Source organism: Rhinatrema bivittatum, chromosome 7, assembly GCF_901001135.1.
Source record: "Rhinatrema bivittatum chromosome 7, aRhiBiv1.1, whole genome shotgun sequence".
NCBI lineage: Eukaryota > Metazoa > Chordata > Amphibia > Gymnophiona > Rhinatrematidae > Rhinatrema > Rhinatrema bivittatum.
The window spans coordinates 140,944,674-140,961,581 of NC_042621.1; the positions used below are offsets into that span (position 1 = coordinate 140,944,674).

At 44.7% G+C, this 16,908-nt stretch overlaps 1 protein-coding gene across 1 annotated transcript in view; it reads right to left on the reverse strand.

Moving 5' to 3' along the window:
* Positions 1-13,750: 13,750 nt before the first annotated feature.
* The window catches only part of MMP15 (matrix metallopeptidase 15), a 96,283-nt gene continuing 93,125 nt past the window's right edge, over positions 13,751-16,908 (reverse strand). Inside the window, exon 10 of the mRNA XM_029609259.1 lies at positions 13,751-15,011. Coding sequence (XP_029465119.1) covers positions 14,575-15,011 — 437 coding nt within the window. The 3' untranslated portion in view covers positions 13,751-14,574. The remainder of the gene's footprint in view (positions 15,012-16,908) is intronic.

The following is a 16,908-nucleotide window of genomic DNA, read 5'->3' on the forward strand; positions in this document are numbered from 1 at the left end:
ATTGTAATTGTTTCTAGGCTGCCCATAAAAAAAAAAAAGATTAAAATAACAAAATGGCTTGTTGCCACCTCTAACCCTTTGCCCAGTTGCCCACTTTTTCTGAATCTTGTTCAAGGCAGCTTGTAGCTAGGGATTCCCCACCTGCGAGGACTAAACATCCTGCTTATTCTTGGAGAAAGCTGGAATCGGTGTTCACTGGGGACCGCCGGCTGCAAGTCTGCACAGAACCTACCCATCGCCCCTTGGCGTTAGTTCCCTATATTGTTAACTATTTCAAGAACTGAAAGGGCTGTTGCAGATCTTCCTTTCCTTATCTGCAGACATTGCTATCATAGTGCCAGAGGGTACAGAATATACAATGTTCATCCTTTCTGCTTTTCACCAAGAAATCATGTTCTTTTGACCATTCTCAGTTGAAGGATGTCTATTGTTTGCATATTTTGAATTAAGGAAAATGTCCGGGCCCATGCAAATAATGTGCAAACCATGCTTAAGTAGAAGGTGGAAGCTTTTGGGGACAGCAGCTAAAATCACAGCAAAACAACAAGTGTTGACAGCTACATAATCTCAAAGTCTCACCAGCACTTTAAATCACTTTGTCATCACATCTTTCTATGTAGTTATAGAGCTATGCCAGCTATTGCTTTTTACTATGGCTATATATGTGTTTTTATGATATAGACTTTATTTATTTAAAACATTTATAAGCCACCTTTTCCTTCATTCAAAGAGTAGAACCTATTAAAACACAGATAATAAACCATCAAACTAGGGAACATAAAATAACACAGGAAAATAAATACAGACTAAAAGCATCTTACACTAGAGTAAATCCCCAATAGAAGAAAACAAGATCAACGAGAAATGTTAATCATTTATTTGAAAAGCCTATCTAAACAGAAAGGCCTTTAAGTGTTTATGAAAGATTTTACTATAAAATTGCCAACTTAGATTCTCTGGCAGAGGATCCCAGAGAATAGAGCCAGCCCCCAAGAATGCCTTCTCACAGGTTTCTGGCAGGTGGGCCAACCACAAGGTCACGAGTTACAGAACGTAGGGCACGAGCCTGATTATAAATGCGCAAATCAATGGGGAGACATTGTTATTCAATAATTTGTGAATTATTATCATTGGGATCTTGTATTTAATTCTCCACGGAATGAGGAAGCCAGTGGAGTGTCTACAGTATTGGCCTGCTGCATTCACTAAAACAGGTATTTGTCAGTATTCGTGCTGTAGAATTTTGAGTTATTTGTAGTGCCCACCAACTGATTAAGTGGTGTGCTTCACTTTGTATCCACACCTCTGAAAGGACTCCGAGCTGTTAGCTTTCAATTGGCTACTGTCGTTAGGAAGCATGACAGATTGGATCATGGTCAAAGATACTTGAGCACCCCCAATATCGAGCAAACTCTTTCACTGTATCCAGGAAGGGGTAAGCTATGTTGAGTTTAACATTCCAAAGGTCTTGAAAAAAGTTAGCTCCTCTGCTTGCGGTTGGCATTCACAAGACATGGGATTAATTTCAAGAAAAATATATTAACGAGTGAAGACCCACAGTCTCATGTTTAATTGGAGATTGAGAGGTTGGGCCTCTCAAGAGAAAAACAGACATATAAAGGCATCAACGCAGACCACGCTTAATCCACCTGAAGTCTAACCCTGTTAAGAAATCTTACACGGACAGAAATCTTACACGGACAGATTAAGAAACAGATTTGATGAGTGTTGGATAAACTTGACCAAATGTGGGGGAAATACTGGGAATATTTGTGCAACTGAAGCACCTCTATTATAAGCAGCATTATTATGTGGGGGTATTTGGTGGCTCATGTATTATTTTAATGGGGCCTATAAATGGCTGTATTACTGTTCTTTCTTTTGCTTTGACATTTGTCTACAAGTTCACTTATGTTCTTACTGTCTTAAAGAGTGCGCTGTCTGCAAAATAAAAAGTATTAAAAAAAAAAAAAGATTATTGATCTGCGGGATACACAGATCGAAATTCTTCAATATATACACTGAAACAGGTAGGACACCCACACCTTGAGACATCCTACCTTACCTTTAGGAAACAACTTCAGCCAGGCTTTCTCCCAGAACCCACTTAGACAAAGACAGAGACTTCCATCTATTACTGGCGCTGTCATCCAACCATGAGACCACGGCATCAGACACCACTCAACTAATTCACTTTAATGCACCTTTCACCACCCTGGCTGCTTAAGCATTCTAGTAGACCTGGGATTATTACTACATCCTTGGCTAATCCATGATGTCCAATTACAAACCTCTTCATACCTCAATGGATACCTACACTCACCCCTTTTGGTTTGTCTCTATGCCATATTATACAGTGCTGGAAACATTTACATGCGCACACACATTTTCTCTCATTGACATATACACGTACGGATGCACATTCACACACCCACACACCACCTCTCATTCATGAAAGGCTATGTGCGCAACCATTTTTCTTTTGTGTAATTTTTGATAAGCTGAGTTTAAATTTGTCTGCTACAAGCAGTATACTGAAAAGAATAAGAGGATTTCTTGTACATGCTGTGTTTTTGCTGTGTGCACAGGGTTCAGGAACTGTGTGCATGTGCACACACTCATGGCTTAGAGGGAACATGTCCTGCACCCATTCACAGATGTGGATACACAAAATTGCACTTGCTTTTTACACAGTCACACAAATGCAGGGACATGCACAGATCTACATGTATACATACCCAGATAAAACAGGCAGATACAAACACACAGGAACAGAAGCAGAGCATGGTTAATGCTGGTATTTTTCTAACACACCAAAGAGCTGGGCTTCCTGCTCAATGTCCTGCACAGACCTGAAATCTGTTTAGATTAAAAAAAAAAAAAAAAAAAACAAACAAACCAGCACTCCCTCTCCACCATCCACAAGCTCCGCTATACTCCAGCACTTCTATTGTACTATGAATTCTTTCCAGGATATAATCCACACAGTGAGAAACGTGGGGGAGAGGAGAGGAGAGGAACCAGAACTGAGAAAGAGATTTATAAAGTTTAGGAAAGAGATGCAGAAGGTGGGTGTGTTTCTATGTGAAGATGATAGCAGATAAAATCCACAAAGCCTGCGTGTGCTTATTCCTCCTGCAAAAATCTACAGAGGCTACCAGTTCTTAAGCTTTACTGTTACTATTACTATACACTTATATAGTGCCACTAGATGAATGCAGCGCTATACAGACAGTCGCTGCGCTCCAAAGCTTACAATCTGGTCAAGACAGGCAGACAAGAATAGAGGTTTCAGGAACATCCTTATTATATCATAGAAACTAGTTAAAAACAAGGCCATACTCGGGCAGAACCAGAATTTAGGATTTAAATCAGTCTCAGAAAGGAGGTGTTTTAGAAAGGATTTGAATGGACCAATTTAAGTGAGCAAAAAACTCTAAAAGTCAATATTAAAAAAATAGGCAGTGGGGTGGGCGAGTGTGGGGCAAGTAGGAGAGTTTAGCCTTTCAAAGCTTAGCATTAACTACTCTGACAACACAAGGAAGCATCAAACAGTTAAAATTTTTTTTAAAAAACCCTGTAAATTCTGCAAAATTCTAAACTCAATAAATCGTTCCTTATCTTACAATAGGAGGATAAGTCCCATGCTGATTTTCCAGTGACCCAAAAGGGATGTGCAGAGATCCGCAGCTCCAGTTTGCTTTCTTTTTGTCTTTTAAAATGTATATACATGTAATTTACAAATAACATTCCAAGAATAACCCTGAATGAGAAATGAAGCATGCCAGAAACCTTCCCAATCCCTAACAATTTAGCAAAGAATGAACATCCATCCTTAGGACTTCCTTATAGCCCTCAATAAGAGTCCACAAAGAAATATATTAGGGAATCAATTCAACAAAAGAGAAAGGAAGGAAGGACAGAAGGTGCCAGCGAACATGCCTGCTACATTCATATATTCGAGTTCCCTACTGCTATCATCATTTTATACGTACTGTACATGCAGAAAAGATCTCATAAGAGTGGGCTCACAAAAAACCCCCAAACATTTCACCGCTGTACCTAATCAGACATTTCCTGTCACCAGAAATAGTAAAATCAGAAGTGATTATTACTGGGTCACAATCAAATTGGCTAACAAAAGATTTTGCCTTATCATATAAATATGGCGCTAAAGGCTCATTTTTCATAGCTGACCGATCACAATTCTTTCTCTTGAAGGAGACTGGCAGTGACCTTACTATATTACTAGGTGGAGCCTGAATGCAGGAGAGATATTATTCCTTCTTTAGTCTATCAGCTAACGGGCGGATTTTAAAAGCCTTGCTCGCGTAAATCCGGGCAGATTTACGCGAGCAGGGCCTTGCGCACCGGCACGCCTATTTTCCATAGGCTGCCGGCGTGTGCAGAGCCCCGGGACGCGCGTAGGTCCCAGGGTTTTCGGAAGGGGGCGTGTCAGGGGCGGGGCCTAACGACGCGGCATTTCGGGGGCGGGACCGGGGGCGTGGTTTCGGCCCGGGGCATTCCGGGGGCATGGCCGCACCCTCCGGAACCGCCCCCGGGTCAGGTCTCGGCGCGCCAGCAGCCCACTGGCGCGCGTGGATTTACGTCTCCCTCCAGGAGGCGTAAATCCATGGATAAAGGTAGGGGGGGGGGTTTAGATAGGGCCGGGGGGGTGGGTTAGGTAGAGGAAGGGAGGGGAAGGTGAGGGGAAGGTGAGGGGAGGGCGAAAGAGAGTTCCCTCCGAGGCCGCTCCGATTTCGGAGCGGCCTCGGAGGGAACGGAGGCAGGCTTCGCGGCTCGGCGCGCACCGGCTGCCCAAAATCGGCAGCCTTGCACGCGCCAATCCAGAATTTTAGAGGATACGCGCGGCTATGCGCGTTTCTTATAAAATCCAGCGTACTTTTGTTTGCGCCTGCTGCGCAAACAAAAGTACGCGATCGCGCAGTTTTTAAAAATCTACCCCTAAGGTTCTACTCGGCTTTCATTTTTCACCAAGAACATTCGAGGCGTTATTTAACCAAAAGCAACTCATGGCAAAAACCTTGCCGGCGGATTTTAAAAGCCCTGCTCGCGTAAATCCACCCGGATTTACGCGAGCAGGGCCTTGCGCACCGGCGCGCCTATTTTCCAAAGGATGCATACATAGTCAGATGCATCTATACTGCATTCTGTTGATATAGAGGTAACTATTGCCTCTGTATTTTTCTATCTTTCTATGTAGTGGTAGTTTTTGTGTGTAGAGCTGTGTCAGGATACAGGGCAGCATGTGTATCTTTCATTGAGTGAGAATAAGGACGCATCTATCTCGCTGCAGGCCCCGTAATTTCCAGCATTGGCTGCTTCCTTGACATCCATGTACTGCTCATATTTGATAACATATATGGAGGAATTCTGGGACTGTAGAAAGAAGGCACAAGTTACACAATGTCAATCTGTACGGAGTCAGCAACAGGCCCATTGCAGTGCTGGGGAAGACATAGGTCTAGTGTATCAGACAGAACTAGTCTCCTGAGTTCTCTTAAACATGAGGAAATAAAGGTCAACAAAAGCTCTACCTAATACCTTTCATTTTGGACTAAATTAATCATTTGTGACGAGCTTTCAGAACAGTAGTACTCTCATTAGCTGGATACCACTGCAACCACCGTACTTTGTTCTTGCATGTTCTTAAACATGTAAACCAAGCAAGTATAGTCTTTGGCCTTCATTGTGCAGTAGTGAAGCTTGAACATCATGGATACTGTGAGGTCCAAGTTTAGCACTGCTAAAGCAGATAAGTTCCAACTTATCCAGCTAAGTGACAAGTTTTAAGTATTTGGGTGAGGTCAGCAACCACCCTATTGCTAGTTAAATACTTACCCGGCTAAGTATTTATCCAGCTAAGTAGTGAGAGGATGAGTGTAATGGGGAGTTGAGTTAGCTGGATAAATTATTCAGAGTTAGCCAGATAACTTAATCAGCTAACTCTGGCCACAGGGACCTGTCCTAAAGTCAGCCAAATAAATGTATCCAGCTAACTTTAAGATAGCTGGATATATTCAGCAGTGCAGCTGCACCGCTAAATATATAAGCTAGTTGAATAAGTTTATCTGGCTAACTTGCTGTGCTGCTCAGTGGCTGAATATGGAACTCACCATTCATAATGTACAGAGCAGGAAAAAACCCAAATGGAATGTTATCCGCAGCAATGAGCAGATGAGATGGATCTTGCAGTCCTCATCTGTCATCACATTTAGTTTTGATGCTAACAGGAGACATAACGAACAAGATGTGGGGGCTGCATGGTAGGGAAGGGATGTGTAGTACAGTGGCTTGACCCAGGGCTTAGGGAGGAGACTGTAAATGGAGAGCCTAGGGGAGTGTATTAATGCAGGGATGAGAGGCTGAGCCAAGCACAGATGCTAATGTCAGGATGGGTGTGCAAGAACACAGTACAATGCGAGTACGAGGGGCAGGATGCACAGTAGACAGAGCCCAGCACAAGCATGAAGTGGCCAAGCCGTTCAATGAGAGCCCAGCCCAAGGTACCAATGCTGTACTGTAAAATGGCAGCACAGCTCCGGGTGCTGATGGGAAGGACCATGGAGGGAGCAGGGAGCAGTGTGTTCAAAAACCCTTATATCTCAACTGCCAGGCTGTAGCGGGGAGATAATTGCTCAGGCCAGCAGAAAAAAAAAAGGTTTATCCATGGGGGAGCCCAAGCCCCACCAGACAAAGAAAAGAAGGGAAGCAGCAGCGCTGGCAGGGAGTCCAGGCCCCACCTGCCGATAGCAAAGCAGCATGGAAGCAATGCAGCTGGGGACTGGCAGGGAGCCCAGGCCCCACCAACCAAAAAAGCAGCAGCAACAGGAGGAGGAAGTGAGCGAGGCAGCTGTACCTGAGCTCGTTCCCTGCCTGCCCGTGCACATCTCTCCTCTGCCCACACGCTGCACCAGGGAGGACGTGGCGGCGGCGGGGGGACATGGGAGCTGCACCCTGGAGCAGCAGGAAGACTCCTGATGCAGCCCCACGGTTCAGCCAATTAGTCCACGTTGGTTTAGGAGGGAAGCCAACCAGTCCCTGCCATCAACAGCTGAGAAACACTGCACCAACTCATGTGGCATGGGAAAAGTCATGATAGGGTTAGACAGTGAGCAAACTGGTTCCTATTATACACAAACTCTATTCAAACTGGGGAAGAGTCTGTATAACTGGCGGGTAGGATGGAGCTATAAATTGGATCTGATACGTCTCCAGCATCTGTGACTGGACTCAGATCCACGTCTTCATCTGGCTCCTGACCCCATACTTTTCCAGTTCTAGTTTCCATCTTCTATTCACTCATGCTCTTCAGGCTCGGCTGTGAACGTTCACAGAGTTGCACTTGTACTGAAGGGGACCGCTTTCCAGTGGGCCATAGTGTTGCAAAGCACGGTGCGAGTTTTACTGAGCATACTTGTGGGCTGTAAGAACATAAGAAAATGCCATACTGGGTCAGACCAAGGGTCCATCAAGCCCAGCATCCTGTTTCCAACAGTGGCCAATCCAGGCCATAAGAACCTGGCAAGTACCCAAAAACTAAGTCTATTCCATGTTACCATTGCTAATGGCAGTGGCTATTCTCTAAGGGGTAGATTTTTAAAAACAGCGCGATCGCGTACTTTGTTTGCGCAGCAGGCGCAAACAAAAGTATGCTGGATTTTATAAGATACGCGCATAGCCGCGCGTATTCTCTAAAATCCTGGATCGGCGCGCGCAAGGCTGCCGATTTTGGGCAGCCGGCGTGTGCCGAGCCGCGCAGCCTGCCTCCGTTCCCTCCGAGGCCGCTCCGACCCGGGGGCTGGTCCGGAGGCCTGGACCACGCCCCCGGGCCGGCGCCACGCTCCCGGTCCCGCCCCCGAAACGCAGCGTCATCGGGTCCCGCCCCCCCCCGACACGCCCCCTTCGACAAACCCCGGGACCTACGCGCGTCCCGGGGCTCTGCGCACGCCGGCGGCCTATGGAAAATAGGCCGCCGGCGGGCAAGGCCCTGCTCGTGTAAATCCAGGCGGATTTACGCGAGCAGGGCTTTTAAAATCCGCCCGTAAATCAACTTAATTAATAGCAGGTAATGGACTTCTTCTCCAAGAACTTATCCAATCCATTTTTAAACACAGCTATACTAACTGCACTAACCACATTCTCTGGCAACAAATTCCAGAGTTTAATTGTGCGTTTAGCTGTGGCTAATCTTCAAAGAGAAACTAAGCTGGTGCTTTCTCTTGGAAAATTAGCTGGGAGAAAGTACATGCACTACATGTGTCCATTTGATTTGCACCTGCTATTTATGGGGGCGGCTATTTAAAGACAAGGTAGGATGGGGACTATTGGAAAAGCCCATTGCACACACGAAGGTTTTCTCCTCTGACCTAAACACCCACTTCCCACAGCAACGCCTCTTTGTAACCCAGCAGCAGAGGACAGCAAATTTCAGCCAGGCCACTTTATCCAGGTAAATGGCTTTGAAAGATTACCCTCCCACGGTTTTGAATGGAAGAATATTTGCAAAAGGCAGTGGCCTGCAGGTATGAAGGGAGCTGAAGCCTCTGTAGATTATCCAAATGAGCAAGGGGGTACCTGGATCTGTACCAAATGCAGAAAGGCTCCCCCAAACCCACTTAGGATTTCACAAGTTGTTGAATGCATGTAATGATGCCAGGTGAGGCCCTGTGCACTGAAAGGGGTGAGGGTGTGGGCTGATGAGTGTGCCTGAACAGAAAATCAACATGGAGAACGGTAACCGACCCAGCATCCTCTGCTCTCTTAGCCTATGTGACCTCAACGTGACTTATTGAGCATGACTTGCAGAATTCCTAGGATATCTGCACAGGCAGTCAAGCTGGCTTCATAAGGCGATGCCTAATCATAGGGTCAAACAAAACAGAAACCAACGGCGGGAACTTCAGTCTATCCTTCCCAATAAGAGGCACCATTCTCAGGGGTTTCTATAAACACAACCTCAGATGTGTTAATTACCTTGACCAGCAAGATTCTACCAGAACAAAAGACTACCTAAAAAGTGATGGTAAATGGGCCCCACCTTGGAGAAATACTCAGGGGTAGCTAGGGATGATCTTATCATGCTGTTGCCATGACAACCAATGTAAATTATTCTCTAAGGCAGTCACGCACACTAGAATCTTCCACAATATTGTATGTTATCTATAAAAGAAGGATCACTTCCTGTATACGATGAGATGCTGGTGGTCTGTTTGTCAGAGGCATGGCATCAGCATCTCCCAAGAATACTTATATTGTTCAATAAAAAATTATGCTTTCAATAAAAATCTAAGTGTTCTTGTAGCCCTGGACATAAGCGTCAATAAAAAATGAAATGGCGCTTAACAGGGCCTGTGAGCTAGTGAATAGCTGCAAGAGTAAGGCGTTATTGTCCAGTTCATGGCTTCTTTAGGGACATGTTTTGTTTAACCACGCTTCTGATATCAAAGTTGCTACAAGCAGGACAGGCCCCATTCAGCAAAGTGGTTTGTATGGGGCCCTTAGTAAATATAGGCCCCTGCCTCTCACTTAGCACAGTGAGCTACTGGCTCCCATATGCCTCCTCCACTGCTGTTGGGAGGAATATGGGGTCCTGGAAAACTCTTCCAGTGCTCACTGCAGGGAGGGATGCACAGTAGGTGCCACACAAGAACATAAGAAATTGCCATGCTGGGTCAGACCAAGGGTCTATCAAGCCCAGCATCCTGTTTCCAACAGAGGCCAAAACCAGGCCACAAGAACCTGGCAATTACCCAAACACTAAAAAGATCCCATGCTACTGATGCAGTGGCTATTCCCTAAGTAAAACTGATTAATAGCCATTAATGGACTTCTCCTCCAAGAACTTATCCAAACCTTTTTTGAATCCAGCTACACTAACTGCACTAACCACATCCTCTGGCAACAAATTCCAGAGCTTTATTGTGCGCTGAATGAAAAAGAATTTTCTCCGATTAGTCTTAAATGTGCTACTTGCTAACCTCATGGAATGCCCCCTAGTCCTTCTATTATTCGAAAGTGTAAATAACAGAGTCACATCTACTTGTTCAAGACCTCTCATGATCTTAAAGACCTCTATCATATCCCCCCTCAGCCGTCTCTTCTCCAAGCTGAACAGCCCTAACCTCTTCAGCCTTTCCTCATAGGGGAGCTGTTCCATCCCCTTTATCATTTTAGTTGCCCTTCTCTGTACCTTCTCCATCGCACCTATATGTTTTTTGAGATGCGGCGACCAGAATTGTACACAGTATTCAAGGTGCTGTCTCACTATAGAACGATACAGAGGCATTATGAAATTTTCCGTTCTATTAACCATTCCCTTCCTAATAATTCTTAACATTCTATTTGCTTTTTTGATTGCTGCAGCACACTGAACCGATGATTTTAAAGTATTATCCACTATGATGCCTAGATCTTTTTCCTGGGTGGTAGCTCCTAATATGGAACCTAACATCATGTAACTACAGCAAGGATTATTTTTCCCTATATGCAACACCTTGCACTTGTCCACATTAAATTTCATCTGCCATTTGGATGCCCAATCTTCCAGTCTTCCAAGGTCCTCCTGTAATGTATCACAGTCTGCTTGTGATTTAACTACTCTGAATAATTTTGTATCATCTGCAAATTTGATAACCTCACTCGTCGTATTCCTTTCCAGATCATTTATATATATATATTTATATATATTGAAAAGCACCGGTCCAAGTACAGATCCCTGAGGCACTCCACTGTTTACCCTTTTCCACTGAGAAAATTGACCATTTAATCCTACTCTCTGTTTCCTGTCTTTTAACCAGTTTGTAATCCACGAAAGGACATCGCCTCCTATCCCATGACTTTTTAGTTTTCGTAGAAGCCTCTCATGAGGGACTTTGTCAAACACCTTCTGAAAATCCAAATACATTACATCTACCGGTTCACCTTTATTCACATGTTTATTAACCCCTTCAAAAAAATGAAGCAGATTTGTTAAGCAAGACTTCCCTTGGGTAAATCCATGTTGACTGTGTCCCATTAAATCATGTCTTTCTATATGCTCTACGATTTTGATCTTGAGAATAGTTTCCACTATTTTTCCCGGCGCTGAAGTCAGGTTCACTCGTCTATAGTTACCCGGATCGCCCCTGGAGCCTTTTTTAAATATTGGGGTTTCTTTGGCCACCCTCCAGTCTTCAGGTACAATGGATGATTTTAATGATAGGTTATAAATTTTAACTAATAGATCAGAAATTTCATTTTTGAGTTCCTTCAGAACCCTAGGATGCATACCATCCGGTCCATGTGATTTGCTACTCTTTAGTCTGTCAATCTGGCCTACTACATCTTCCAGGTTCACAGTGATTTCATTCAGTTCGTCTGGCTCATCACCCCTGAAAACCATCTCCGGAACTGGTATCTCCCCAACATCCTCATTAGTAAACACGAAGGCAAATAATTCATTTAGTCCTTCTGCAATGACCTTAGCTTCCCTAAGAGCCCTTTTAACCCCTCTGTCATCTAATGGTCCAACAGACTCCCTCACAGGTTTCTTGGTTTGGATATATTTTAAAAAGGTTTTATTATGAGTTTTTGCCTCTAAGGCCAACTTCATTTCAAATTCTCTCTTCGTCTGTCTTATCAATGTTTTACACTTACCTTGACAATGCTTATGTTTTATCCTATTTTCTTCAGATGGATCCTTCTTCCAATTTTTGAAGGATTTTTTTTGGCTAAAATAGCCTCTTTCACCTCACCTTTTAACCATGACGGTAATTGTTTTTCCTTCCTTCCACCTTTCTTAATGTGCGGAATACATATGGACTGCGCCTCTAGGATTGTATTTTTAAACAATGTCCAAGCCTGTTGAACACTTTTAACCTTTGCAGCTGCACCTTTCAGTTTTTTTCTAACTATTTTCCTCATTTTATCAAAGTTTCCCTTTTTAAAATTTAGTGTTAGAGCTGCTGATTTACTTATTGTCCCCCTTCCCAGTTATTAGTTTAAATTTGATCATGTTATGGTCACTGTTGCCAAGTGGCCTCACCATGTTACTTCTCTCACCAAATCTTGCGTTCCACTAAGAATTAAATCTAAAATAGCTCCCTCTCTTGTTGGTTCCTGAACCAATTGCTCCATGAAGCAATCATTTATTACATCCAGGAACTTTAGGTCTCTAGCAAGTCCTGATGTTACATTTACCCAGTCAATATTGGGGTAATTGAAATCTAAAAGTCAACAGAGGCAAACCTTGCACATAAGCAAGTCCACTGAGCAACAAGTGCAAGCAAAAAGATAAAGTTCCATTCACAGTTCAGAAGTGTATTTATTGTATATTCTGGTAATCAAAATTCATTCAATCAGGCAACTCCTTTTCGTGAACAGAAGCAATTTTCTAAATATGCCCCCCGACAATGCTCCTGCATTGAATCACTAAGATTATACTATGCCGTGGTCCCTCCTGATGCAGTTAACACGAAACACGGACCGTGTCGGGGGGCATATTTAGAAAATTGCTTCTGTTCACGAAAAGAAGTTGCCTGATTGAATGAATTTTGATTACCAGAATATACAATAAATACACTTCTGAACTGTGAATGGAACTTTATCTTTTTGCTTGCACTTGTTGCTCAGTGGTAATTGAAATCTCCCATTATTATTGCACTGCCAAATTGGTTTGCTTCCCTGATTTCTCTTAGCATTTCATCATCTGTCTGACCATTTTTTCCAGGTGGACGGTAGTATACTCCTATCACTATACTCTTACCCAACACACATGGGATTTCTACCCATATAGATTCTACTGAGCATTTACTCTCTTGTATGATCTTTATCCTGTTGGACTCTATACCCGCCCGGACATAAAGCGCCACACCCCCACCAAGTTGATCCTCCCTATCATTGCGATATAATTTGTACCCTGATTTAGCCACAGTGCATTATAAGCCCCAGGAAAGTTTTCGCCAGCATGTTGCAATAAGGCACTAGTACAATACTGAAAGTGGAATCCACTGCTCTGATTCAGGGACACAGCTGCAGGGTACAGAATATGCTGAGCAAGTATGGGAGGCAAGGCCTGCTTGTGATAGCTGCAAGGAGGCAGATATGCTGAGCCTGGTGCTTATATGCAGGAGACTCAGCACTGCAGGGGGCACATGGCCCAAGCTGTGTGCACACACGAGTGACCGATAATGCTGCGGCAGTCAAGTCACTTACATCAAATCCGGGGGTGTATGGATTGTGTGTTTTACACACACAGGAGATCTTTAGTGCTGCGACTGTAGTTACATATTCAGACCTAGCTATGGACGCAGGGAAACAGGTACTGCTGCAGTCACCTATGTCAACCCTCTTTTGTGTGTACCCAGGAAAGCCTGAGTGCTACTGCGGTTACTTAAAACGGACCTGGGTCTACACACACAGATCACACCCAATATACACAAGGGAGGTTCATTCCTCTCATGGTGTGCACAAAGCTACATGAAGAGACATGAGGCTGAGGGAGACCATTATAGCCACTTCGATGAAGCTGGGTGGGCAGATGTTGAAGACAAGAGTTATACCATCCGAATCAGCTCTCTATTGAATAATGCTATGCACAGCCACAGACCAGCTTTGGATCCAGCTGAGCAAATTCCAAGTTACAATAGCAGTATTAATAATAAAAATGAAATGTCAAAAAGAGATGAGTTAAAAATATCCAATTCTGGCATCGGGCTACAGACCTCAAAATGCAGGGATGATGCAGAAGCAAAGATAAATGATTTTTAATTAGTCGCAGTGTCAAACTGGAGCTGCATTTCTACATAGTGGTTGTCACTTGGGGATGATCTTAGCTCTTGTCTTGCTCTGGGTTTTGCAGCTCATGCAGAGGATCAGTAGTCACTGCAGTGAGGCCACTACCCTCCCTTAACACTTTCCCCAAATTAGAACAGACAACAAACCCTTCTCTTCCTCCTCCCCAATTAGGTTTATGATGATTAATCTGTACTAATGAAAGTCTGGGCTAGGCACAGCCTGAGGAATGATTTTTACATAAAATGTCATAAAAAAATAAAATACAGGGCAAAAAAAACAGAAAAATATAAAACCAACAAAATTCTAAAATTCACTGTAAAAAACAAAAAAAAAAAAATCAAAATCCATAACAAGGCAGGGGTGAGGGTAATTCTGTCCATGTACAGTGTCTCTTAGAAGTCACACATTGGCATGATCACTGTTTTTCCTCCCAGCTGGTGAGCCCAAGCTCCTCCTCTCCCACTGAAGGGACCACATGTTCCTCCTCATGTGGGGACCTCCAGGGTCTTCCCTTCTCTATGCGGGGGAACCTAGGCTCCTCCATCGATTCCTTGGGTGGGCCACAGGCCTCACAGCGGGTGACCCTTTCTTTTTTCAGCACCATGTACATTTCAGGAAGTGGCAAAACCCAGTGAGGCCAGAAGTTGGCTCAATTCAACAAAGAAAAAGTGCAAATCTTGCTATAAATACTACGATAAAATAACAGGGGTAAAAATTCAGTGAGTCTGTTTCTCTACACTCTGTCTTAGCACCATGGGAAGGGGACAGTGGGGAGGGTCAGACCCACTCCTGCAAGGAGCGTTTGCAGTACAGCAGCATCCGTGGAGTCCCCTTCCGCTGCAGCTGGATGAGGGCATAGACAAGGCCCAGAATGCACAGCAAGAGAGCCAGGGGCATCAAAACCATGACGATGCTCATGGCCCGGGTGTACTCATCAATTTGAACCACAATATCCACGTCATTGCTCCGCCCGCTGCTATCCTTGTCATGGTCTGTTCTTGTGTCCGTTTCATCCTCCTCTGCGTTTCCCTCATCTGGATTGAAAGGCGTCTGGTCCTTGTTAGGCCACTTGCGGCCGGAGTCTGGGTGTACGGTCACCACTTCGTGGCAGCCCATAAAGTCACGCAGGATGGACTTGGGGTAGCCAGGTTCAGTCTTCAGTCGCTGGTTATCAAACTTCCAGTACTTTACACCTTTGTAAAAGTATGTGTATGCTGCAGGGGGGACAGAGAGCGATCTCGGATAAGCACATGGACATAAAAGCTAGAAACAGAACCAACAAAGTGCAGTATCATTCTGCTGACCCAGCTTAGTCTGAATACATTATTTCTTTGCTTAAAGACACAACACACTGGTGAAAAATATCTTCTATTCAAACCCACAGATTAAATATCACTTCCCCCTGAAAATAAAGCTAATTACACGTAAATAAGTGTACTTACAAAAGAGTTATTACCCCATTCCTGCTGGTGCTTTAAAGACAGCCCTCCTTCCCAGAGCAGAAAAATGATTCTTGTTTTCAGCTGCGGGTCCAATATCAGGTTGCACCCACAGTCTGGCACATGACAGGCAGGATTGGGTTTCCCCAATAGGCAAACTAGGCCAGTGCCTAGGGCAGCACAATATGGAGGGCAGCCATGATCCTACCCACCCCCCTTTCCTCCCTGCCAAATCTCACCTGAATCCTTCCTGCCACCCTTTGGCAGAGCTCAGGGCTTCCCCTCTACCTCTGCTGAGAGGCTGGCACAGATCCCTAGGTCCTGTCATTGGAAGAAGCATGGGGAGGGGGTGGGGGGGGGGGGCCAGGACCAGAGCTGGCAAGGGAATATGAGCTAAGTGTCTGTGTGTGAGGGGGGCAGATACTGAAGCAAAATAGGCAAGGGGGAGGGGGCGAGGTCAAAAATGAAAAGATATTGCCCAAAATTACAACAGCTTTGGAAATTGATATCGGCCTGGATATCCACGATTTTGAATGGCAGCATACAGCTTACACCAGCACAAGCGCTACTGAATGATGAACTCCAAGACAGATCAAAATTTCATAACTATTTTATTAAATCTGTGGTTACCGCGACCAGATGTGCTATAGCGCGCTGTTGGAAGGATTCCAGCGTGCCCACGTTAACAACGGTTCAAGCATTGGTCCTTCATACGCACACCCTGGGGAAGATTACAGCATTTCGAAATAAATCGACTCAGAACTTTCATAAGGTCTGGGGCCGGTATGAACACTGGCTCCAAATTTCTACTGCTCAGTAGTGAAATATATTGGACGATTGCAGGACTGGTGCGGCCTGGTGTTTCTGTAGCCGCTCCGGGATAGCGGATTCCAATGGGACTTCATATCACTGCAGGGCCGTTGTTCTGCCACAGAGTTTTTCATTAATCAAGCCTCTGTATTCTTTGATGTCTGACAGCAGGTGTATTGCTTACCATGTGTCTTTATGGTCTATGCTAGCTAACTCTATGGGTGGGGGGTATTTCAAGGGGATAGGTTTGAGTAAAATGGCTCTCAGCTATACGGCACAATAGCATTAACTGTTCAATTATGGTTGTATTGCATTTAGTACATGGTGCACAGTTGTTTTATTTCATGCCAATAAAAGCTATAAATTAAAAAAAAAAAAAAAAGAAAAGATATTGACGGAGGCCAAAGGGCTGCTGGAGGGAAAGGGAGATTTAGACCCCAAATACACTACCAGATAAATCTCACTCCTCCTGATGGGTCACGTTTGATATCTTTGGAATCAGTGATGTGGGGCCAGAGATTGAGTCAGGCCAAGCCATGAGCTCATGGCCTCCGTGTCTCCTCTAGGCTTCTCTCGGGAGGTGGGGCCTGTGAGCGTATGGCTCGGTTTGACTGAATCTTTGGCTCTGTGCTCACTAATGCTGGGAAAAGCAGAGGTAGAGGGGAGCCCTAGGCTCCTGGCCCACAACCTACTGTTGGTGTGGTGGGTGCTGGGGGCCAGGGGTTTCCACATAGAGATCATCGGGAGGGTGCCCCCCTACTGCCTGCCGCGGAGCTGGAGCTGCAGAGGTCTACAGGAGTGGGAAGAAGAGCCAGAGGAGGATGCTCTGGGGAGAAAGCCAGGCGGAGCCAGCAGTCAGCGA